The sequence below is a fragment of the Callorhinchus milii genome, unplaced genomic scaffold (assembly GCF_018977255.1).
Source record: "Callorhinchus milii isolate IMCB2004 unplaced genomic scaffold, IMCB_Cmil_1.0 Scaffold4, whole genome shotgun sequence".
In the NCBI taxonomy this organism is placed as follows: Eukaryota; Metazoa; Chordata; class Chondrichthyes; order Chimaeriformes; family Callorhinchidae; genus Callorhinchus; species Callorhinchus milii.
The window spans coordinates 24,823,667-24,850,636 of record NW_024704745.1 but is presented as its reverse complement, the minus strand read 5'-3'; the positions used below and the strand labels follow the sequence as shown (position 1 = coordinate 24,850,636).

At 40.0% G+C, this 26,970-nt stretch overlaps 1 protein-coding gene across 2 annotated transcripts in view; it reads left to right on the top strand.

Moving 5' to 3' along the window:
- LOC103190021 (T-cell surface protein tactile) overlaps positions 1-26,375 on the top strand; it is a 48,617-nt gene extending 22,242 nt beyond the window's left edge. Inside the window, exons 5-14 of one of the 2 annotated variants that reach the window (XM_007910626.1) lie at positions 1,902-1,966; positions 3,372-3,459; positions 3,985-4,161; positions 6,826-6,941; positions 11,813-11,951; positions 14,676-14,738; positions 21,345-21,710; positions 23,028-23,136; positions 23,500-23,552; positions 26,015-26,375. In XM_007910626.1, coding sequence (XP_007908817.1) covers positions 1,902-1,966; positions 3,372-3,459; positions 3,985-4,161; positions 6,826-6,941; positions 11,813-11,951; positions 14,676-14,738; positions 21,345-21,710; positions 23,028-23,136; positions 23,500-23,552; positions 26,015-26,055 — 1,217 coding nt within the window. In that variant the 3' untranslated portion in view covers positions 26,056-26,375. The remainder of the gene's footprint in view (positions 1-1,901; positions 1,967-3,371; positions 3,460-3,984; positions 4,162-6,825; positions 6,942-11,812; positions 11,952-14,675; positions 14,739-21,344; positions 21,711-23,027; positions 23,137-23,499; positions 23,553-26,014) is intronic. The other variant, XM_007910627.1, reaches the window with a different exon arrangement.
- The last annotated feature ends 595 nt before the right edge of the window (positions 26,376-26,970 follow it).

Here is a 26,970-nt window from a genome sequence, read left to right as displayed (position 1 = left end):
TCTTATACTATCATTTATCAGATATCTTTCTGCTTTACAGTTTCAATGCAATAGTGCTTTACAGTGGATTTTCACAGAATAGACAGAATAAATGTCATTCACTTTTGCAATAACTTTATGTCTGCCAACATCGATGATGAATTTTCTTCTGATGTGGAAATGAAATAGAATTCTTAAAAAAAGCTGAAAGGACATTATGGAAGCTTAGAAAGTACTTTTTCACATAATTTTACATACGATTATGAACAATTGAAAAGCAACATTATAAAAAGATTATAACAGTAATCCAGTATCTGTAATGCTAGAAATGACTCAAAACCAGATACCAGTCTTTCTTGAATTTGCATTTGAGCCTACTAATAAGGGAGGTTTTGCCAAGTTCAATAGGGCTTACAGTAGACGGAGAGAACAACACATCTAATCACTCACTATGCCAGTGTATTGCTGATGGGAGAAGGATATTAAAGAGTGGGCTTGACAGAATCCACACAATACTTTCACTGGTTCAGGACCCTGTTTTCCTGACCAAGATAAATATTACACCATCATTATACAGTTATTTTAAGCTTCATATGTTTGACATTTTATGTGCCTCAATAATGTTAAATTTATATACAATCTTGGGTGGAACACATTTGGAGAACTGTGTACAGTTCTGGTCAACATGTTACAAGAAGGGTATTGTACCATTGGAGATAGTATAGTGTAGACTTACAAGGATGGGATTTACAAGATGAGTGGATGTAGCTATCAAGAAAGATTGGCTAGGTTGGATTTTATATGTACAGTTGAAAAGATTGACAGAGGATAGATTAAGGTGTTTAAGGTTATGAAAGGATTGAATAAGGTGGACATTGATAGACTCTTCCCACGTGTAGTAGATCTAATAGGATATTTTAGGAGGAACTTCCTCACACAGAGGGTGGTGAGGATGTAGAGAATATGGAATTCACTGCATGGTTGAAGCAGAAAGAATCACAGTATTTAAGAGAAAAACTTAATGCGTATATGAGGGAGAAGGGATTAGAAAGGTTTGGGAGAGGTGGGAGCTTGTGTGGAGTGTAAAAACCAGCACAAACTGACTGGGAGCCAAATAACAGTTGGTTATTTCAATGCACAATCAACTTCTAAATGTATTTTACACTTTATAATAATCCTTACACTTGATATAATGGTTTTCATGTCTTCTAGATGTCTCAAAGCGCTTCACAGAATATACTGTCAAGTGAATAGTGTATTTGTGGGAGAAACTCGGCAGCCAATTGCACACAGCAGTGTCCCACAAACAGATGCAGATTGAGTGACCAAATTATTATTGTTTTCTTTCTTGAGGGATTATTATTAGGCATGTGGAGTAAGGAAACTTGCCCAAGGTTTCACCCTGCTGGGAATCTAACCCAGGTCTCTCGTTGCGAGGCGAGTTCTCTACCCACTGAGCTACAGAGCTCCATATACTTTATGAGTAAAAGTATAAATTATTGTCCAATAAAAACACTCTTGAGTAGAGAGTTTGCTAAATGCTGCAAAAAATATTTTATAAAAACAACATGATGATTAGAATAAAACATTGTAACTAAGGATTTGTCTAAAGTTCAAGTGGATAACTGGGCAACAGTTTAAACAATCCTGTTCTGTAGCAAGATCTTTAATCCATGAGACCATGGTCTAAATTGATCCCAGAAAAAGATTAAAGATTCTTCTCTCAATAATACATTCGACTGTGAATGGTGCCTTTTAAAGCAACTTAAGAATAAATTGATCCATGTTTGACATTTCCTATCTGCCAATATGTTGTCATGGCAGTACTTGCATTCATGCTGATTTGCTGAAGATTTGTACATTGTATGAAATCACCACAATTGCAGTTGCAAGATTTAATTGTTGAGACTTTTACCTTTCAGCTGAACCAAAGACCCCACAAATCAATGAGGTACTGGACTACACTGACTTGAACAATGTACACCTGGCAAGTAATCTTCATTGATAAAATACTGTCTATTTCATGTGATGTAATAGCTTGTAAGATGTATGTTCACTAAAATTGTTGTGAAGTACTGAAGCCTGTGATAGCAAATACACATAATCCATACATTACATATTAAATCTGTTTGCATGTGTTTAATGGTTATATTGTTAGGCAGAAAGGTCTGTTCTCACAATTTTTTTNGTTTTCTCTCACACACATGGAAACATCATGTCACACTCTTTAACAACAAGGAGTTGCTGAGGAGTTGCTTTCATTATAACCCATTACTCCCGACACGACTCAACCACTTGGGTGGTTGCCAGGTTTTCGGTCCATTGATGTGAATACTGAACACTGGTTTGCAATTTGAACTGCGACAAGGTTGGCCAGACAGTAAAGTACCTCTGGCACCGGGAAAAACACTAATTCTATAACAATATTGTCTATCCCATAGAATCCAAACAGAATATTTTCAGGCTATGCATCTTTTTTCGTTCATTTACACATGTAAAAAGCTATTGTGGAAATTTTTTTCATGTGTTATTGTTTGAAACTTAGCTTCGCCAGTGCAGTATGTCACGTAGACCAATTTTCATTTTCACAGCAATGAAGTTAGAAACAATGCTTTCTGTAGGTGATGGCTTCAGAGATCGACACAAAAATGAGTAAAAGATCATTCATATTCATTGATAAATTGGTTTTAACTTCCAGTGGAAATGATGTCAAGTTATTTCCTTAGTATTTTAAAAATTATAGCTTAGTGCTTGGCATGCTTGCAAGGTTGGCAAGAGGAACCTAGGTTCGATTCCTGGACGGGTGAAACCTTAGACAAGTTTCCTTACTACATATGCTTCTGTTTATCTAACAGTAAGTAGAAACTTCGTTGTTAGTCAATTGGAGGATCGTTATCTGGGGGTAATAATCTCTTTAAAAAATAATAAGAATTTGGTCTCTCAATCCACGACTGTTTGTGAGACACTGCTGTGTGCTATTGGCTGCTGCGTTTCACCCACAAAATATACAGTCAATTCATTTTACAATATATTCTATCAAGCGCTTTGAGATGTCTTGAAGACATGATGAAGTGCTATATCAAATGCAAGGTTATTATTATTATTCTGTGAAGCACTTTGAAACATCTCAACGACATGATAAGGTGTTTTATCAAATACAAGGCTTATTATTATCATCATTAAAAAAAAGTTAATATTCATTTTAGGAACTGCACAAACAGCAACATCTTGCACCTTTATATAGCAGCCTTCCCACGGGATAATATTTCAGAGCCCTGCAAAGGCATGATAGAAAGAGCATTGTTGTGTGTTAATGTCATATAAATATGAGTGCATAACATCTTTATTGTGTCTGTGGTTATCATACCTTAAATAATCCAATTTGTTTTCAGACAGCAACTTGTGTCTCAGCAGAAGCATTTCCAAAACCAAATATTACCTGGTACTTGGATGGAAATCCTCTTCGAAATGGTGCTAATGGTATGAGAATCTTTTGACTATACTATAAGCATTATATGTCACGGTTATGCAGTAGTACAACAGAAAGTTCCACTGACAAATGTTGTGGATAGAAATGTGGTAATTAGTAAACAAACAAGACTGTTCTGATTATCTCATTAAATTGTTTTTTTGGAAGCAGAGGCGTGGAAATTGCAGCATATGATGTGATAGTCATCACCAGTGATAATTAACACATCACAAAGGATTTGGTCTGATGTCTATCTGCCTTCTGTCATTATCAAAATGGTTGGGCTACAAACCACAAGGCTCGATTGGCCAAATGTTCTCTTTCTGTGCAGTAATTTCTATCATTTCAAGTTTGAGTACTTGTCTACTGTGAGAGGGCCACAATGTTGCTTGAGAATGTAATGGACTGGTGACTGTTTGTTCTGATTGGTTACCACTGAATTGAGCTTTTGCTTAAATTTCAGCCAAGACATTTGTAGTTTACCTGCTTGAAACATAAATAAAAAGCTGATACTAGATTCAAATGCTTTTTTTCAGGTTCTAATATAACATCTGAAATTTCCCTGGATGCGAAGGGCCTATATAAAGTGAAAACAAAATTGCTTTTACTGACTGAATATGACCAATGGAAGAATCTTTGGTGTGAAGCGATGTTTTCTCTGCCTTCAAACAAAATGGAAGCTATTTCATCTAGAAAGATACAGCATCAGAAAGGTGAGCATTTATTGCTGTCATTCAACATCATTTAGTGGTGTTCTGATTATCTCGTTAAATTGTTTTTTGGAAGCAGAGGCGTGGAAATTGCAGCATATGATGTGATAGTCACTTGATATTAAATTAATCTTCACTTGATATTAAATTATCTTCCATCAGTGCAACTCATGGATATGGCTGGAATCTTTGACGCATGTGATGGGATTAATAAAATTGCCTTAATCACTGAATCATAGAACCATAGAATTATACAGCACAGAAGGAGGCCATTCGACCCACTCTCGTCTGTGTCAGCTCTTTGAAAACAGCTATCCAAATCAATCCCACTCCCCACTCTCTCCCCATAGCGCTGCAAACTTGTCCTCCTCAAATATTATCTATTTCGCTCTTAAAAGTTGTTATCGAATTGGCTTCCACCATCCTTTCAGGCAATGAATTCTCGTTCCAAACAACCTGATGTGTGAAAATTTTCTTCTCACCTCCCCTGTTTCTTTTAACAACTACTTTAAATCAGTGTCCTTGGGTTATCGACCCACTTGCCAGTGGAAATAGTTTCTCCTTGTTCACCTTATCAAATCCCCTCATAATTTCAAAACTTCTATTAAGTCTCCTCTTAATCTTCTCTGCTCCAAGGAGGATAATTCTAGCTTCTCTAGCCTCTCCTGATAACTGAAGTCCTTCATTCCTGGTGCCATCCTGGTAAATCTCCTTTGCACCCTCTTCAATGCCTTGACATCCTTCCTAAAGGGTGAGGCCCAGAACTGAATACAGTTCTCGAGTTGAGGGCTAACCAGTGTTTTATGAAGGCTCATTATTATTTCCTGACGTTTGTATTCTATTCCCCCTATTTATAAAGCCTAGTATCCCATCTGCTTTTTTAACAGCTTTGTCCTGCCAACCTGTCCTGCCAACTTCAATGATTTACTTATATGAACCCCCAGGTATCCCTGTTCCTTCATCCCTTTAAGATTGTGTCGTTCATCTTATATTGTCTTTCCTCATTCTTCCCCCCAAAATGCATCACTTCGCATTTCTCCACATTAAACTTCATCTGCCATGTGTTTGCCCATTTTACTAGTCTGTCTTCTTGCAGTCTGCTTCTATCCTCCTCACTGTTTACTACTTTTCCTAGCTTAGTATCATCTGCAATTACTGTGATTAAAAGGGTCAAATAACTGGCTTGCATTTGAGTCAAATGGTTTATTAACTGTATTGTGCATTTTGGTAAAAGCACTTTGGTAAAATTGCATTTTAACTTTCAAAATAATACATATCAAAAGATATTGCAGAACCTTGTCTAATGCTGTAAATTTTTATGTTGCCAAATGTATACATTGTATCCTTCCTCTGGGTTATTAGGCTAGAAACAAGTTAAGAGTTGGATTAAAATAATAGACCTCTGGGCTGTATGGAGACATTGTAAAATCTTGGGTATTTTATCAAAGATTTTGTTCTGGCATATATATTGGGTACTTTTATTGTCCCAACATGATTGTTCCTCTTTAAGACAAGCAGTTTAGGTAGCTCAACTGAGGTGACAATGTTTACTCCATTTATCTGTCGCACAAGTTACTATCTGATACTGTAGTCCGTGTTGGCCATGAGTTGTCAGACAGACTGCGGTGTGTTAGATTCACCTTAGAAGAATCTATTAGAACCCAATAGATACCTGAGATTATCTGAGACTATGCCATAGCTCACTTGGCATTGATCGTGGTAAAAAATAGATACATCTAAACAAGAGAAATTAGATTGTATTCCAAATGATCCTTCAGTGAGAATCATGGTGAAGAACTGAAGGTCACTGTGCCATGTTTGAAAATAATTGAAGAGAATATAAGATGAGAACAGATGAACAACAACAACAACAAAATTACATGTATAGTGCGCCTTTCACGTCGGGAGGTCGTCCCAAAGCGCTGAACAGTCAGGTGTTGGGGCCTCTATGGGTGGTGTAGGGTTGAGGGAAGGGAGAGAGGTGGCAGGGAGACCAAACATCGAAGAGAAGGGTCTTGAGACTGGCCTTGAAGAAGGCAAGGGAGGAAGCGAGGCGAAGGGACCATAGGATGGAGTTCCAGTGTGTGGGGGCAGAGAGGCTGAAAGCCCGGCAACCGCTGGTAGGGCAGGTCGGGCGGAAGACATGGAGCAGGCCAGCGCCCGATGAACGGAGGGAGCAGGCAGGCTCATAGGGAGTCAGCAGGTCAGAGAGGTAGGAGGGGGCAAGGCCATGGATGGCCTTAAAGGTGAGGACAAGGATCTTGAAGTTGATTAGGTGGGTGAAGTAATTAGGTGGGGTCAAACTTTCTTGTTAAACACAGCATTGTAGGAAAAAGATTTAGAATTTTTTTTAGACAATACTAATTTGGGATTTGTAAATTCACCATTTTCAAATTTTGCAGTCTCAAACCAGGATAGCATTCCAGTATGATACTGAGAAAGTGTTGCATTGATGGATGTGCTAGACATTGGATGAGACATCAAGCTAAGGTCTAATGTGCTTACCGTGGTAGCTGTTTAACAATCCTATGGTGTTATTTCAATAAAACTTATTGTCTGTTGTGATTTAATCTTTTATTCCCTGTAAATAGCCACTGTATATCATGTTTCCTATGCACAATAGTTACATTCCTTTAACTGATTTTCGTTTTCTATTTTTCCAAACAGATCTAGGCAGCATTGAATTTACTCCATATGATCAATATGAGGTGTTTGCTGGAAGCGATTTGAATGTTTTGTGCCATAGCAACAGTTCAGCGACTTTGCAATACAAATGGACAAAGGTAATAAAATCAATAGTACAAACAATTTGGAAGAATAGCAGATACATGACAACTCCATTATAATGTGGTTATCTGAGTTCAATGTCTTAGCAGGCCCTGAATTGTAACAAAAAAATGACCAACTGCTAGGTTATCAGTGGTTTTCCTTTGTGAAGTGAAATCAGCAGTGCTTCCTGCACATAATGTGTATTTGCTACACACTGTAAATGACATCCAGGAGCTTGGCCATTTTACAGACGCCAGCTGATTTGTGTGCCAAAGCCAACAACAGGTCCACAGGACACTCGATTTATAAGCAAACCTGCCTTATAAGTGGGTTGCTGTGTCGTTCCACTATCCTGGCCACTATCTCTCCATCTTCTGAATTCATCATCTTCCCCAACTTTATTTGGGCATTTAAAGAACTTTGGGTTGTGAAAGGCACTATCTAAATGTAACATTGTTGTTATTGTGGTATTTATTTATTTTTTGTTTTAGTGGCAATGCTGGCACAGATTAGTTGCCACATCTGTTTACATAGCTACAATCAATTCTCTTCGAGGAACCTCATTGCAGAAAGTGCTGTGAGATATTTCAGCATGATAAGATGCTAGGTGCTAGATCAAACAAGTCTAGGCTTGAAAAGGGATTTTTTGATGCTTATTTCGTGGATGCACTGACAGATAACATTGTAATAACAAACCCGTTCTTCTGTCCTCACCAAATACACGATATTCAGAACAAGTAGGAGTCATATTGGTCTTATTTATAATCACACATTATCACAAAACCATGTGATGCTGGAATAATTCTTGTTTGAGCAGATATAATTTGAAAGGGTATGGAAATAGAAAAGGGATTAGAGTGGACAGCAACAGTGGATGAGCTGGAACCAGCAGGGTTGAATGTCCTCCTTCTGTGCTGCAAGTGTTTTATGATTCTACAATTAGAATTTTTTTACAGCATAGAAGAAGGCCATTCGACCCATTGTGTAATTCTGATGCCATATATCTGTAACATTTTCCTCCTTGAATAAAAATCAACTGTGACTTGACTTCTGAAGTGATTCAAGATTTGTTGCTTTTAATCAATTTCTTTTAAATCTTGCATTAACTAATAATTGGATGCAGGCTACTTGCAGAGATTATGAGTCCTCGGTAACATATTTTATCCTTACTGCTTAACAGCAAAAAGACGTCAAGGCAAATCAGCTTGGTTACTCTCTGCTTGTCATTAAATTATGAGGAAAATCCTGTTTCAATTGCACATAAGGGGAGAATTGCTTGAGCCTGGAAGACAAGGGATTTATGCAGGCTCAGCAAACGAGAGAGGATCAGTTTCCTACATATTCCACATAATGTGTTTCTCTGTTGTTATTAGTTTAGTATCTTTAATAGTTGGAAATTCTTACCAATGTAACACAAGATCACACAACATCACCTAAAAAAATGCTGAGTAAAAAATAATCAGTACACATAAAGGTGAAGATTCTACCTTATCTCAGTCAAGTTTTGTCTTAACATTTCAGACTGTGTAGGATTGTGGAGAATTCTTAAATTTAGTGTTAATTTGGAATCCGGGTTTCCAGAGTTCCTAATAAGAAATGACTTTCAAATTAAGACTGAGCTGAAAGATTTTCCACAATTCTGCAAAATAGTCTTATAGACTACAACCTGGCAGAATTTCAGATCAATAATTTCTACTCAGCACATTCTTGGTTTAAGAGTGATACTGTGGTTATGACAGCAGCATTGGGTATAGTTTGAAATGAGTACTCCTAGGAGGGAGAGCTTATTATGAGAGCTTTATTTTTAACACTTCATTAATAATTTCCTTATCAACATATTAAATATCTTTAATTAAATGCTGGCATCCTTACATATCATTAATTCTAGCAGAGCTGTGATAAGCCAATGAGGAGGCACCTACAGCAACCACGTCTCTCCCAAAATCCCTTAAATGTGCACCTTTCTTCCTGCCTTCAAAAAACCATTAAAATCCTATATTTTTGACTGTGCTTCAGTGAATAGTCCCAAATTTTCCCTCATTCTCTCTCCCGATTGTCCTTGTGAAGTACTTGGTAACATTCATTCTAAGTGAAAGATGCTATATAAGTGCATGTCAAGAGGTAAATAACTAAAACATCCATGATTCCAGATATAGAGGGCGAAATTCTTAGAGATAATGATTAATGGATTATACAAATGTTTATTATAATGGAGGCATCAAACGGTTTGAGGCAGTGCCATGGGGTATGGCACTCTGGGGTGACAGAATGTGTATCACGTGCAGAATCTCAAATTCTTTAAAAGTCCATTTTTGATCATCTATTTTTAAGAAAAGTTCAAAAGGTGATTTACGGAGGAGAGTCCAAGTGCTTGTTCAGACACTAATGATACAAAATATAATGATGGGAAGTGTAACAAGCAGCTCAGTGTCAGACAGTTCAGAGCCTTCCTTCTTTTATTAATATACTGTTATAGCTGTTTCTATTGCTGCGATTTACAACACCTCAGTGAAAGTTACTGAATTATAAGGTATGAATAGTATTAAACTACAGCCATTACAAAGCTCTCAAAGGCAACACATTCTGCTCTGTTTTAGGGTCAACAGAACTGAGCAGTGAAGCCTCACAGTCAGTGTAGTCACTCCAAGCCCAGATGGAAGGAGGAAACTAGCTGATCTAATGCTATGGTCGTGGGCGGTGTTGCTCACTGTGCACTCACAGCGCAGATTACATTTACTCAACTAAAATCCATACACTTTATGCCAATTTACAGTAAATGGGGAAAAAATTGCACAATGAGTATTTCACGCACCACAAATACTTTCATTTAAAATTAATGTCACTTTATTAATAGATATTAATAGACAGGAGGCACCGGAGAGCAGCGCATGATACAGCTGATGTCTCCCCTGCTTGAGTTCGAGCTGTTTTCATTAAATATTTTGAAACAATCAGTCTGTGCCAAATCAATGCTTGGGACATTCTTTAATTAAATAGGGCAAAAAAACTCATCGAGAATACCTGGCGTAACTAATCTAATGATAATCAGGAATCCAGCATCTGCTCCAAATGTATCTGAGATTCTAAAACCACAAGGAAACTCATTGCAGACCTTTGTTTCTTGACATGTATTTGGATTCAACCTTACAGAGGGCTAACAGTAACTGGGCACTTCTCCTATTTTCCACCCCTTGTTATTTTCTCCTGGTCCCCATGAATCCTCTCTACAAATGCATGGATGGACATGTACAAGTGCATCTGTGAGAAGGGGGAATATTAGTCATAGCCTCCATGGTTTATGCCTGTTGTTAGCATTCTGTCACATGTCAGCTGGAGACACAATTGCTGTGTAGGGAGTTGCAGTATTGCCAGTTATAGTTGGGGGGGAGGGCTTGGGGAGTAAAATGAAAATGAAAAACTGAAAATAAGCAGAAATAACTTGAAGGCTCCTACATTTCTGCCAAACTGAATGAAAATAGATCTTTTGGCACCATTATAACAATAACCACTGTACAGTGGAAGACCACGATGGTTAAATGTCAAAACTCAATCCCAGATGGGACTCAAGCTCTCTTTGAGCAATTGGTGCTGGATTTTAATGCCAAGAAGAGCTTTAAGAAGTAATCACTAGGGATAATTAAGGGAGGAGAAATGATAGCAACATTTTGTGTAGCTATTTTTTATGTGGTTAAGTATGATCAGATTATTCTATTCTATCCATAGACTCAGCCTAAGAATAAGAGATGTTTCCTCCTTATCTTTATAATAGGAAATCCATCATTGAGTATCACTGAGAGCTTCCATAGAGCAGTAACCGATGGCAGTGCACTTTATGCATCTTTATTTTACCTCTGAGAAAAAAAATGCTGAATAGTGCTAATCTGAAAGAAAGCAGTGAAAGCACAACAGACTCATCAACCTCTGAAAGGGAAAGACACATAAAGTTTCAGCGATTCACTACATTAGTTCTGATGAATGCTGACATGCAATATGCTGTAGATACCAAGTGCCACGTTGTGTATTTTCCAGTATTTTCTCTTTTTATTTGACCATACTTCATTGAAAATGCATAAAATAGCACACTGCAGTGATTTTCAGAAGGATTGGCTTTTGGAAAGTGTTGACTACTGGACATGTGTGAACCTGTCATGCTGACCTGTCAGAGCTTCGCATGGATGTCGATTTAATTTCCAAAATCAGATTACACACCATGCAAGCTTCTGGCCTCCGGCAAGAGATTGGCTGTGATCGACATTTCCGATTCATTTTATAATCCCAGCAAATTCCCGCAACAATAATATGACAAAAGATAATCGTGGCATTTTAAAAAATCCCTATGTATCACTCAAATCAGTTACATGAAAGAAAGTTGCATTCAGCACTGAATGGTGGGAAAGAACCAATTCAGTGGTGGTCAATAAAGTAAGAGTGGGTCAAACCAGACAGATTTTCGGGTTGGTTTGACCCATTTTGACTGTGTTTACCTCCTGTGAATGTGAACACGAATCAGAACAGCTAAATCTACAGTACAAGGTCAAAGGTGCAAGGTACAAAGTATGTTTCAATTATCGATTTGTGTTTCATTGAAAACTGCAAACTCTGCTCTTTTGGAAAAAGTATGCAATGAGCTGAAGCAGACTGAGAGGATTCAGTGTTTTGGCTCAGTGTTGGCACACCCTGGTGGATATTTATGGTAGTTACAACCTTGCTTGCACCTGGATTGTGCATAAACTGAATAATTATTATTAATAATCATAAAATGATAATAATTTAATGTTATTACTGAATTTACTGTTATTAGCACCTTTCACATTGGGAGGGCATCTCAAAGCACTTCATTGCAAATTGGATCAGTTCTAATATAAATACTTTCATTCTTTTGAAGGACAATAGGACAGTGTCAAGTTCAGATTTGCTGACAATGAAAAATGTAACGGAGGAAACTGCTGGAATTTACACTTGTAGTGTAAATATTCCAGGGACAAACCTAAGCAGCCATGGTAACATTGTTGTTACATTTAAAGGTGAGATTTACGATAACATAAAGATGTGTTTTGAAATCGAGAAACAATAATCCACATTTAATTTATATTTAGTTAATATTAAAATTCATTTTGCTTGGAACCACATAAGTTACAGTTTTAAAATTTTGGAAATCAAACTGAAGCACAGTTTCAATGATGTACCTTAGACCCAATTGTGTTACTTCAAATAGTTTATGTTTTGATGTCATAGATTTTTCTTCTCCCTCCTCTTATCCTAAAGACTGTGAAATTTTGTTGGTAGACAGTTCAATGGGCATCCACCGGTGCATTTTTAGCAGAAACTACTGGATAACAATGAGCAGAAAAGGGTTTCCCCATCTCTATCCTAGGACAATAAGGCCAACTATAGGCCCTTCACTGACTCCATGGTGAGATCAGCTAATCCAGAGGGGAATAATACCTATGGCCCATGTATGCATGGCTTTGTGCCGCACCATTCGGTGGTCTCCCTCACTAGACCAGCGATACTTGTATAGGGTTTGGTACAGGAGACATTTATGGTCAGAATCTCTGACATCTTCAATGCTGCAGTAAAATGTACATTGAAATTAATCAAATTTATCTTCTGTAGTATACCGATAGTGCTGTCTCCATAAACCACACCACTTACTCCAAGAATGTGACCACTGTACAATCATTCACAACATGTGAAGGATAATAACAAAACGTTTTTTAGTCACATTAAGAGTAAAAGAAAAACAAGCAATGGAATAGGGTCAAATAATGCTGCACAAGTTGCAATAGTGCTAAACATTTGTTTTGTGTCAGTCTTTACCAAGGAGGAGATGGGTAACTTATCTGATCTGAAAAAAGAATTCAAGTATGTCTCAGAGAAAAGTTGCGACACTATTCATATCACTACCAATGAAATTCAATGTGGAGAAATGTAAAGTACTTCACATGGAGACACAAAATCCTGGAAGGGACCATTATTTGAATAGAAGGAAAATAGTATGTATAGAAAATGAAAAGGACCTGGGTCTTGATTGGAAAATGAAATGGTCCTGCTTGACTATAAATTGAAGCTCTCCCAACAATGCTCTGTGGAGGTGAGTAAAGCAAACCAGATGTTGGGATATATCAAAAGATCAATAGCAAGCCGAAATAGTGGGGCAATCCTCCCACTGTATAAATCATTGGTGAGACAATACTTAGAGTACTTTGTACAGTTCTGGTCGCCCCAGTACAAAAAGGATATTGGTGAAATCAAGAAGATACAAAGGAGAGCAACCAAAATGATTGCAGGAATGGAAGGACTGGACCATGAGGAACGACTAAGTAAATTGGGCACGTTCACACTGGAAAGAGAAGATTGAGAGGCGACATGATAGCGGTCTTTAAAATTCTAAAGGGGCTAGACAATATAGATCATGACGGGCTGTTTCAACTTGTCCAGAACAGTAAATCAGAGGACACAACATGCGATTGAAGCGGGGTAAATTCAGAACAAATCTACCCAAACACTCTTTCAGTGAACAAATAGTGAACCTGTGGAACAGGCTCCCCATGAATATGGTTGAACCAGGAAGTGTCAATTCTTTCAAACACAGATTAAATAGTTTTCTTTTAGGAAATAACATTATGGGATATAGTACATAGGTAGTTCAAGACAGTTGTGCATGCGACTGCCACTCAGCTGGAAGGTGAACTATATGCACGTTGGTCTTTTTTCATCTAACATTTCTTATGTTCTTATTGCTCTGTGCAAATTGGCTGCCACTTTTGCCCACAAAACACTCAATCACTGCACTTTACAGTATATCATGCGAAACTCTTAGGACTTCCTTCCAATATGAAAGACCTTATACCCAAATGTAAGGATTATATTTTATGAATTATGTAGTATTGGTGGAGCTGAATTCAGATTGATTTCTAAACACTAAGCTATTGAATAGTCTGAGTTATTGTTTCAAGTGCTTGGAGCTGTCTGCTAAATGGAAGTCTCTGGCTGAGGTTTGTCCATGTGCTTAACCGTATAATTTTGTAGTTGTAAAGAGCATGGATATTCTTTAATTAAGAATGCATTTGGTCAGGGTATGGTAGCATGGCACGGTTAGATCTGGGGGTTAGAGTGATGTGGTCACATTCCTAGAGTAAGTGGTGTGGTTTAGGAAGGTAGCACAATCTGTACACTCAGTCTTTTCATTGTAAAGATTCCTTTGAAGCCAACTGATTCACAACATTTGCAGTCTCCAGGGAGTTTATTTTGTGATTTGAAATCCAGGTTGTATTGCAAATGGCAAATGCGATATTTTTCATATAAAGTTTACATCATAAATACAAAGAAATTATATTCCATGGCCATTGAACATACTTCACTATTCAATGTAGCCACATGCTTATTTGTCAAAAAAATAACAAATAAGTCGCTTGTAAGGCAGCTGGTGGGTATTTAAAGCACCCAACAGGAAAATAGCAGCATAACCAGCACTTACACCCAAGAAACACCTCAGGATAGAACATCTAGTCCAGAGAAGGCCATGTGGGTCATATCAACTTTCATAAACTCTGCTTCAATCCGAGATCTTATTGAAGCCAAATCCCTGCAAGTTAGGTAATGTTCACATGCTTTACTGGAAAAGATGTACTTTACAGGTAGCAGCATTTTTTGGTACAAGATACCATTTGCCTTGTCATTTTCCTTACAAGTGCTTTTTAAACTTCTATAAGTACCATTTCAATAACCTGCTTTGTACTTTACAGATAATTACACGCCACCCACTAAAGTGACCTCAGAAACATTGTTTCCTGCAGCGTCTAGCAAAGGTAAGGTGTGATACCCTCATAACCATGTATCTTTGGTTATCTTCTCTCCTCCACCACTCCCTCTCCATTAAAGCCCTTACTGTCCATGATCTCATCCTGGATAAGTACATTTGATATTCTTGGGTTTACAGAAACCTGGCTCTCTCATGGTGACCCTGCCCCCCTCATTGAAGCCTCCCCTCCTGGCTACACTTTTCACCATACCCTGGCCCCAATCATTGTGGCGGCGGAGTGGCCCTCATTTTCCAAGCTTCCCTTGGTCTATCTCTCTATTCCTCTAGCTGTTTATCCTCCTTTGAGCACCTCACCCTCTACTATCTCTCTTCTTTCTCCCTCAAAATCCTCCTAGTTTACTTCACTGCCCTCCTTTCCTCCCTAAATCTCACCCTCCACATCGACTCGCTGACTCACAACTGTGGCCACTCTCTTGACCTTGTCATCACACACAGCCTTGACATTTCTGACCTGTCTATCACCGACAAGACCATCTCAGACCACTTCCTCATCTCCCTCTCCTCGCACAGCCCCTCCCCTTTTCCAAGCCCTCCACCATTTTTTTCTGCCCCTGGATAAAGCTTCCCCCTGAGTCCCTCACAATTGCCCTCTCTTCCTCGGACCTCCTCTCCCTCTGGTCTTCCACCCACAGCGATCCTGATGGAGCTATCAAGCTGCCGAATGACTGTCTCTACACCACCTTCAATTACCTGGCTCCCCTGAAATCCAGGGTTGTTCCAAACCCACCCGCTCCCCCTGGTATAACAGTCATCTCCATTCACTCAAAATACAAACCTGGATGCTCGAGCACAGATGGCAGAAATCCAGCCTCACTATTCACTCCCAGCTGTAGCTGGAGCGCCTCCACACCTACCAACTCTCTCTTTCACAGCCAAAACTGACATTTGCTTCAAAGTCATCCTGGAGGCAAGCAACAATCCAAAGACACTGTTTTCCACCGTATTTCACCTCCTCTGTGCACACCCTCCAGTTCCCTCTATCCTCACTCAAACGCCAAGTCAAAGAGGTCCTAGACTTCTTCACCTCAAAGATTGAAAACTTCATCCTACACCCACCCCCATGTACCCTTCCACCCCACCCAGGCTATTTACACCACCGTCTCCCTCAGCCACGGATTCTGCCACTCCCACTCCTTACACTCTTTTGCCCCCATTTCTCCCTCCTCTCTCTCAACCACAATTACCCAGATGAAGTTCACCATCTATTGCCTCGACCCCTTCCCTGTCACTCAATTCCCCCTTCTCTCCCCTCTGCTGACCGACACGGTCAACCAGTCTCCTCAGGCTCTGTTCCATCTCTCCCATTTCCAACCTACCCTTCCTTGCCAAAGTCCTGGAACGCATTGTTGCAAGTCAACTTCGGTCACACCTCTCCCTCCACTCCCTCCTCGAGCCCAGCATTCTGGTTTTGGACCTGCCCACAGCACAGAGACAGTGCTTGTCACAAACAATGTCCTCTCTATCTGTGACAGGGCTTCCTCTGCCTTCTCGTCCTACTGGAGTTCTCTGCCGCTTTTGGCACAGTGGATCACGCCATCCTCATCCACCGCTTCTCCTCCCTCATCCATCTTAGCAGGACTGCACTCACCTGGTTCAAGTCCTACTTAACCAACTGCCTCCATTTCATCTCGGCACATGGTTTCTCCTCCCTCCCCCACCCAGTCACCTGCGGGGTACCCCAGGGCTGCATCCTTGGCCCTCTTCTTTTCCTTATCTATATGTTCCCTCTGGGTGATGTCATCTGCAGACACAGGGTAAGCTTCCACATGTATGCAGATGACACACAAATCTACTTTGCCTCCTCCAGTACCAATTCCAGATCCGGCGATGTTCTATCAGCTTCTCTGGTAGACATCAGGACCTGGATGAGTGTAAACTTCCTGCAGCTGAATATGGACAAGATGGAAGCCAACTCCTTGGCTCCCATCAACATTTTCATTCCTGCGGATCTGAACTCCACAACCTCCCTGGGCTTTCCCTCACACTCACTGGACCAGTGTGCAATCTAGGCATCTAGTTCGACCCCCAGCAGTCCTTCCTTCTCCACATCTGGTGCCCGACAAGGACCGCCTTCTTCTACCTGTCCAGATTAAAAATACATGTGAGATGAAGAGCTATATCTTGTACTTAAATACTTAGGGTCACAATAATAGTAGTTTGGCTCTTCTGTATTCTGCCTTTGAACCTGTTTAGTTGCGAGGAGACACAGTGTAACTGGACAGCAGTGCTCAGGACCATCATTCTTTAGAATTCCAATGCTGAAGTGAGTGATGAGTGGGGATGTCACCTCTCACTGACTGCTGTGCCCTTTGTTCACCTTTCTTGACTCGAACTGGAAGCTGCAGTTGCAGAAATAGAAGTGCCAGAGATAGATCTCAGAAACTGGGCTGTAGAGTAGGTGATTTCAAATTTGGAGGTGGGGAAGGAAGCGATTGAGCTGCTCTTGACCTGTCATTTCCAGCTCAGAAAGAATACTTTTGTGCTCTCATTGAAATCCCCTTGGAAATAAAGGTATGTTTGCAGAAATGAAAACTTAACAGTGAAGATTAGTCACTTAGATGATACAACAGCAAAATCACCAAGTCCTACCTCGTAAGACCCCATAAAATCATGCTGTCATATAATTTAAATTTGCACAGATTTGTGAAAAATTCAATTCAGTCTTAATCAGGTGCTGGTTATTTTGGAGAACTGGGAAGAAACGCTGTCCAATTTAAGACTGAATCTGAGAATTGTCCACAATTCTGCATGTTCTTAAATTACAAAAATAAATGAACCTACAACCAAAACTGGGTAAATCTTTGAGCCACTGACCCTGACTCTATGGAATTGTAACCTAACACAAGTCAGTGCCTGCAGGAGAGGAAAGGAAAATTAAATGTAAAATACAACAAATCTATTCTATCCAAGTGTAGCCTATTTTTAAATTCTGCCTTCAGTTTCAGTACTCTTCCCTGCTTGGTGTTGTCCTTGTGTATAATTCAAATCGTTATTTTATTCACATAATTCATAACAGTTCTGCAGAAACATGCAGAAAAAGGAAATTAGCTCAGCATTTTCATTCTTGAACTATCTACATACTTCAGAGTTCCATTGTTTTTGTTTCTAATAGATTCAAAGAAATACTATTTGCACTGCATTTCAATCAAGTTTTAAAAACTATGAGTGCAAATTCTTTTCTATGCGAACACATAGAGACTAGAGGCTTAGTAGATTATCAAAGGGTTAGACATGGTGTTTAGTTCTTATTCTTTGTGAGGAACAGAAGAGTCTATTTTAACCCCAATACACTTCATATAGTAGTTTTGAATTTTGATTACACTTCAGCCCATTTTAATGCACTTCACTATAGCGTGTTTTTATGTATAATGGATTATACTGTGGACAACAATAACAACACTACATTTGTATAGCGCCTTTCACATCCCAAAGCGCTCAAAGTTCAGAGTTTTGGACCTGAGCTGGGGGTCGGGATGGGGAAGGCAAGGAGGAAAGCAGAGTGATCGAAAGCACAGTGGAAGAAGAGGATCTGGAGATGGGTCTTGAAGGAGGCAAGGAAAGGGGCGAGGTGGAGGGACTGCAGGATGGAGTTCCAGAGGGTGGGGGCAGAATGCTAGAAGGCCCGCCCTCCAATGGTGAGACGGGCGAGGTGGGGGATGTGAAGCAGACCTGAGCCTGCTGAGCGGAGGGAGCCAGCAGGATGGTAGGGTGTTAGGAGGTCGCAGAGGTAGGGGAGAGCAAGACCATGGAGTGCTTTGAAGGTGAGGAACAGGATTTTGAACTGTTTCCTCTATGTGATGGGAAGCCAGTGGAGTCGGGCGAGGATGGGGGTGATAGGATCACTCAGCCTAGTGCAGGAGAGAAACCGGGCTGCAGAGTTCTGGATGATCTGAGGCCTTTGGAGGGAGGAGTTGGGGAGGCCGACAAGCAATGAGTTTCATAGTCAAGCCTCGATGTGATGAATGTGTGTATGAAGGTTTCGGCGGCCTACGGTGTTAGACAGTGCAGAGCCGAGCAATGTTATGGAGGTGGAGGAAGGCAGAGTGGGTCATGGGCTGTGGGATAGAAAAGATAGTTGAGGGTCAAACAAGACGCCAAGGTTCTGTACTGGCTTAGTAAGATGGAGTGTGCATCCATGGATGGTTATGCTATGAGCCCCTGAGGTGTGGAGATGCTGAAGGGAGCTAAACAGTAGGGCCTTGGTCTTGTTGATGTTCAACTGAAGAAAGTTAGCTCTCATCCAGGACTTGATGTCTGACAGATATTCTGTCAGGACATCAGTGGTCCTGGAGTCAACGGTGGAGGCAGAGAGGTAGAGTTGGGTGTCATGCGCATACATATGGAAGTTGACCCCATGTTTTCAGATGATGTCACCAAGAGGGAGCATATAGCTATTGAAGAGGCGGGGAGCAAGTACAGAGTCCTGGGAAATGCCGCACAAGAAGGTGCAGGGGGTAGAGGAGCAACCGTTTGTGGAGATAAAGTGGAGGCAGTGTGAGAGGTACAATCTGAACCAGTCAAGGACAGAGCCATGAAGTCTGAAGTGAGAGGAGAGGCGGTGGATGAGAATAGAATGGTCGATGGTGTCAAAGGTAACAGAGAGGTCAAGGAGGATGAGGAGGCAGATGATCTGGTGTCAGATGGACAGAATGTCATTTGTCACTTTGACCATGGCTGTTTCTGTGCTGTGGGTGGCACGGAAACCCGATTGGATGGATTTGTGAAGGGAGTGGCGGGAGAGGAAGGAGCAAAGCTGGGAAGCAGCAACTCGTTCCAGGACCTTGGAGAGGAAAGGGAGTTTGGAGATGGGGCGGTAATTTGAGAGTAATGATGGATCCAGGGAGGGTTTTTTAAGGATAGGAGTGATGACGGCCATTTTTAATGGGTTGGAAACAGTACCAGTGGACAGGGACAGGTTTATGATGTCTGCGAGTAGAGGGGCAAGGAGGTGGAGCTGGGAGGTAAGGAGAGATGATGTCAAGGGAGCAGTTGGTCGGTTTCATGCAGGTCATAGTGGTGGTGAGAGAGGAGTGGGAGACAGGTTTGAAGTTGTGGAGGGAGGGATGGGTAGGGTCTGGGGTGAGAGGGGAAGATGGCGAGTGTGTAGACAGAAGGCCAAAGGCAGCTGAGTGGATTCCCTCAAGTCCAGCATCGCCTCACAGTTGGCTTTGGAGGTGAGGATGGGCGAGGCGTGAAATGCTGGGTGGAGGAGCTGGTTGGTGATGGGGAAGAGGAGCCTGGAGTTGTCTTTGTCCTCCAACATTGTCTTGAAGCAGAACAACGATTTAGCAGTGGCGAGAGCCAAGCATTAGGATTTGATAATGGACAGCCAGATCTGCCGATAAAACATTAAGTTCGATTCAAAGCCAGGTGCGTTCAGCAGCACGCATCTGTGCTTTGAATGAGTGGAGGTGGCTGGTGCACATGGTGACTTATGTGAGTAGGAGACAGTTCAGGAAGTGAGGGGAGCAAGGGAATTGAGAGTGGAAGAGAGGGAGCTGTGAAGAAAAGTGACCGAGGTGGATAGGTCATTGCAGGAATAAGCCCAGCGGGGAAGGAGTTCAGAAGACTCTGAGACAGCTGAGAGGGAACGGGTGGGGAGATGTTTTTTCCAGGGGCGATAGGAGATGGAAGTAGGTTGGGTGGGGAGAGGGATTGAGGAGTTAAGGGAGATGAAGTGATAGTCCAAGATCGCTTTGTCGATGGTGGTGAGGTTCAAGAGTGTAAGGCTTGACTGTAAGCGATCACCAAGTCAAGGGGATGACCTCGGACGTGGGTGGTGGAGTGGAAGTAGAGGGAAAGGTTAAGGAAGGAGATAAGGGAGGAGAAGTCAGCAGAGGCAGAACAGGAGGGGGTGAAGTGAAGGTTGAAGTCGCTAGGATGAGGAGGCAATCGGAGCAGAGGGAGAGGTAAGATAGGAGGGTGGTGATGTTGGGGAGGAAGGTGGGGAACCCCATTCACTGTGCATGCGCATAGGAGGCCTCTTGTACCTGAGCTCTGACAGTTTTTTCATGCTAAAATGGATGGTTTTCAGGTCATTAGATTGCTGTCAATAATCTTCATTACTTTGCACATGCCACAGAAAACAGGAAGTGATGTTGGAGTGCCCTGATGACCTGGAAATTCACCATATTTTCTCTTTGCACAGGAACCAGCTAATGTGAAGGGAGCGTGCTAGTCAGTTGCAGATATCATACTTGAACTTTCTATGATATGGTTGAGATCTTATGAATCCCAAACACTGCATTATAATGGGGCTCTGTTGTATAATAATCCTTTGAGCAGTTTGAGATATCCATACACCGTAAAAGACGCCATATGAATGCAAATTGTATTTTATTGTATAATCCTTGCATTTAATAAAGTACCCCGAATATTGAGACCATCTCAAAGTGCTTCTCAAAGTTTCTGACAGTGTATTTGTATGTGATTTGTATTATATGCTACATTTGTATTATTTGTATTTCAAGCACTCTGAGACTCTACCCTGCATATAGGGTCCTATATAAATGCAAGATGTTGTTGATGCTGTTATTATATACAACATACTTGTCTTTATACAGATCTCTTTATAATATAACTTTTCCTTCAGGCACTGAATCTTATACAAGCAGCAATTTCATTATCGGTATCGGACCATCTTCTGGTACAGATTCATTTACTACCTTTGAACCATCTAACCATACTGAAGCAACTGAAACCATTCAACCATCCCCTAGAATTGGGCTATCAGTCAGCACAGAGGCATCAATCGGCACTGCTTCATCCACCATCTCTGACTCGTTGACTATAAATTCAACATCCATCACCATTCAACCTTTGGCAAGCAACGGACCATCAATCAACATTAATTCATCCATCAGTAATGAACCTACAATTACTGATCAGTCAAACTTGATTACTCAAACATCAACTAGTCGTGAGCTAATCTCTACCGTCAAATTAGGGAGCGAAGAAGGTGAGTAACCTCTTATCACATCTTAATTGTACACAAAAAAAAATTTCAGAGGTCAAATTGCAATAGGGACAACAGTAAAAACAAGGAATGTGCAGTACAGGGCAGGATCATTTGATTTCACATAAGTATTTTATGGAGATTTTTGTATTGACTTGGTAATAATAATAATGCTTACATTTGATGTAACATCTTTCACATTTGGAGGATGTCTCAAAGCTCTTCACAGGATTTACTGTAATCCGCATTTTGTAGGTGAATATGACAAGCAATTTGTATGCAGAAATATCCCAAACAGCCATGATCAACAACAACAACAACAAATTGACCTTTCACATCAGGATGACGTTCCAAGGCACTACAATTTTAACTGGGAAATTGTTGCCCAGGACACCAGTGGAACTCCCTTCTCTTTTTAAGTAGTGGCATGGGATCTTTAATGTCCACCTAAGCAGGCAGATGGGACCTTGGTTTAAGATATTCAGGCACCTCCAACAATATAATACTCTTCCAGTACTGTATTAATATCAGCCTAGCATAAAGGCTCATTTTTTTAAGATGGAGCTTGGACCCACAACCTTTTGACTCAGAAGCAAAAATTTTAGCGATTGAGCTATGCTGTCACCAAAATATCATGAGTGTACCTGTAATTTTTTTTGCTCCATTCTACCCTTCTAATTTTTAGTGAATTACTGCAAAAACAGTCTCAGCATGAACCTGGTTTAAACCACACATTCACAAAGCAATTCATGCTGGAGCCTGGATATCTTGAGAAGATGGTCTCAGCAAGACACTGATTTGTAACCTTGGCTTGTATAAAGAATTACTGCAAAGCATTACATTTTCAGCCTCTGCTGGGAAATGGTCCCTTACAATTTCTTCAATGCTTCAATCTTGCAAACAACCCAGCTCAATAAAAAAGATAACACCAGTGAGCCAACCAAGTTCTACAGATTCTCTTAGGAGTGAATCCCCAGCACTATGCCCTTCGCTGGCATAGAGTGATTGGCAGCAGGAAAAATAAATTCTGCTCCCTACTCCAACAGTACAGATCAGGAGACCAAGAAAGGTTGTCCATTCCTGATGGTACAGTGCTAACTCAACCCCTCCTAGCAATTGATTTACCTTATTACATTATTCCCATTCCTGATGGAGAGTTGAGTGCGTTCACTTTGCTCTATACAATATTTTTAATGTAACTAACTTTCTATGGAAAACATTCATATTTTCCATAATTTGTGAATTTTGATAAGAAAATCTAGTTTGTTTCCTTTGATCTGACTTGTTACTGTATATAACTTATTACTGTATATTATGCAGAATCCGAAGGAACTGTTTCAGTGGCTATCGTGGTATCCATAATCGTAATCCTAATAATGTGTACAGCATTAGCAATGTACTTAATCAAACGATGGCAAAGCAGGAAAATGTAAGTACTACATTGTTTTGTAGAGGTTTACACTGTCTTATTTTTAATTATTTGGATGTTGTTAATTATTGCTAAATATTGCCATATTGCTAAATGTCTGCAATTTACGGTAGTTTGATATAGATCCTTGATTCTTATACAGGAGGTACTGGGCTTATAGTGCAGTATTAATTTGAATTGCATCAAGTCTCAGCTAAATTAATATTCATTCAAAAGTGCAAAGCATGAATACATCACTCAGATAAAACTCCTCCACAATTCGTCATTTGCACATCTCAGAATCATTACATATCTGATTATATCTAGTTTTTTTTCTGTCAAAAAATGACCCTTTCACATCATTTGCAATATTTTTTATTGCAGTTATGAAGTTAACCAAGTACAGGATTTTGGAGGAGCCCAAGCTAAGAACAGTGGTATGATTCTGCTAAAAGAAACGTTATTGATAAATGTTGGTTGAAATAAAAAGCACATCAGAACCTATATTTTTGAGGTAAAAAAAACACAATACCGTTGTCACTGATATAACTCCCAGTTCACTGATACAACTCCCAGTCCTCCCAAAGAATAGTTCCTTAGAAATTACAATCTCAGTCCAGAACGGCAAAGAAATTAAAAACAAAACTCCAAAAAAAACACAATTTAAAGTTTGTTACCATTTTATCTGCTTCTTTGCCATTTTAATCAAAGTGCTGCTGGCTCCCAAAGAAAGTGGAGGCATCATCAATTTTACAACATCGATTTGGGATTATTTAATGGTGAAGCATTTGATTTTATGTGTGGACACGTAGATTAAGTATTCCACATGTAATGTAGCATAGCATTGAAAATGGAGAGGATTTAGGCACAATTTCAACTTGGAGCCAATGGCATGACCCATGGGAGGCTACAACAAGACATTCCAAATACTGTAATGGTAAGAACAGCTTTAATGCTGATGCTGCACAGCAGCAGGAAACTTGTAGTTCCCAGCAAGGTTTATTTTACACAGGAGGGATACTGAACTACATAATTTACAGTGCAATAATAATGCACAGCAATAATATTCACTGTCCTCAGTCTCTTTTACAATGAGTTTTTTCTGCTTGTGTGGCTTGAATTTAATGGTCTCTTCGTATCCCATTTGATAAGTGTAGTACTGCGCTGTAAAGAGTTCCAAGATGCTATTCTACATGAAGGTGGTTATATAAATCAGAGTTGTTGTTGAAACAATATTTACTGATACCTCTGCTCAATGAATTTTGGTGGGGGAGTTATGTTTCTAGGATGTCTCATCTTTAACGTGTACCAGTCATGCCACATGCGAGACTGCTGTTATGCTGCAGGCTTTGCACATAGGTTTTCCACACAAATTGTGTGAAAACAACAACCACAACAACAGCAAAATTACATTTGTAAAGCGCTGTTCATGTCGGGAGGACTTTCCAAGGCACTGGGATGCCAACATATCTGAACATTGAGTTTTCATAAAGAGGTCCAAAATCCATAGCCTGGGGGAATGTTACGACTTGTAATGAAGGATCCTCCCTGATGCTGTCCTTCAGATGCTGATACAAGGGTCAAGCTCTGCCACTATTAAGTACTCCGAGACGTTACCCCATGTGAAGGGCACCACAAAATTACAAGTTGTTATTGTGGTTGATTGTCACACTGTATATGTTCAGCATTTCTCAGGTTTTTTTCTTGTATTCTATCTACAATAACAATAATTCTTGCGTTTGATGTAGCACTTTACAACATGTCAAGACACCTCAAAGGGCTTCACAGGTTTTTTATTTGTAAAGTTAGTGATTGTGTAATATCTTTCCAAGTTACATCTCCATACCTCTTAGTGGTGTGATGAATGATTTATCTTTGAGGCCAGGGAGGAACTTTGTAGAGAACCCCTTTGAAGGACACTGAACAACTTTGCGAGGTTCAGAATAGAACGTATTATACATAGTCATAGAAGGAATGGACTTGATGGGCAAAATGGCCGATTCCTCTTTTCCCATCCATACTTTATTTAGGATTCAGAGCACTTCAATGCATAGTACTGTAACTTCAAATTTAACTTTATAACTTTTATATGCATGGTACTATGAATAAAAGATAATGATTTTGATGTTGATGGTATGTTGTAGAATGGATATAAATATTAAGCTCAATTATCTATTAAATGTAAATCTTCATATCACAATTTTGCACAGCTTGTCACTCTCAGGTGAACAGTCAGTGAATTGTTTAACCAGGTAGTTCAGGGTGAAATCAGTGTGTGTATGGTACCTCTCTTTACATCAGGTAAAATGAGCAGAAAATGTGAATCAAATTGTCTTACCAAGTCATTTTAAATCCCTCTCTGCTTCATGAACTCTATTTTGCCTTAGAATCAAATCCATGCTACACTCAAATCATTAGTCCACACTGAACAAATCTTTAAAAAGCTTTGAGATATGCAACTAAAGTGCATGGAATTGTGATACTGCACTCGGAACTATTAATGACAGGAACCTAAGGGCTTTACAAGGATATTCATCATGCTGAAAAATACAAAATGCACCCGCATCTGTTTAAAATATTTATACTGTATAAAAATTCCTTTAGCTGTGAAAACAAGCATTTCAAGAGTCTTAGATGGCAAAATGACAAACAGAGAAATATGGAAAGGGACAAAGTATCCAATAAAAGAGAAAATAAAACTGAGAATACACTGATACAGGATTCAATGTAGATATTTAAAAGCTGGAAGTACTTTTTAACCAAGTAAATTACTTCCTTGTCTCTATTTGGTAAATTGTAGGTAAATATTTTGAAGAGTTTACAAGGTATTATACAAAAGTACTTTTGATTGTGAATAACCACGTGGTTGTAATAAATATCTTGTTTTTCTTTGATTTAGGGATGGACCTCCACCATTTAAACCCCCTCCACCACCAATAAAATACTCAGCCATTCAAGGTCCTACTGCATATGACTGAACTGTGAGGCAGAAGCAACACACTTCTTTTTGCAATTTACTTTTCATTCACTTTTAATTGTGGTGCAGTATTCAAGTGTAATAAATCCTTTTTCTTTTGTGCATGTGTTATAAGAGCAAACATTATAAACATCCACAGGTAATATTCTGCAATTTCTCTAAATTGTGAATAGGTCTGATGGAATGTACTGTTTTAATATTTCTAGAGTTTATTGCCTGCCCTGAAGATGTTTGCCCCTCCCTACCTCAGTGACCTGCTAATCCCTTATGAACCTGTCCGCTCCCTCCGCACCACGTCCCCCACCCGGCCCGGCCCACCAATAGAGGTCGGGCTTTCAGCCTCTCTGCCCCCACCCTTTGGAACTCCAACCCACATTCCCTTGGTCTTGCTCCCTCTCTCCCTTGCCTCCTTCAGGACACATCTCAAGACCCTCCTCTTCGACTGTACCCCAATTACCGCCCCCCCACCTCCCCACCTGCCACTCAGGTCCAAATCACTGACTGTCCGACATTTGACTGGGACATCCTCCTGATGTGAAAGGCGCAACCTAAATGTAATTGTATTGTATTATCAATGTTATAACCAGAGTATAGAAATGTGGCAGAAATCGTACCAAATAAAAGATCAGTAATTTCAATTAATGTGAAAGTAGCTAACTTTATCCAACATAGTCAAAATCTCAGAAACAAGCCTGCTGATGACCATAACAATTTACTATTGTATTGCCTCATGGAAAAGAACATCTTAAACTGCCTGTATGACACAAACACAATAACATTTCTCCCAACATATAAGAAATGTTTTTCAGGTGCCAAATTCCTCTAGTTGCAATAATATGTGTGTGTTTTATAATGTTAACTCTGCAAATGAGGTATCA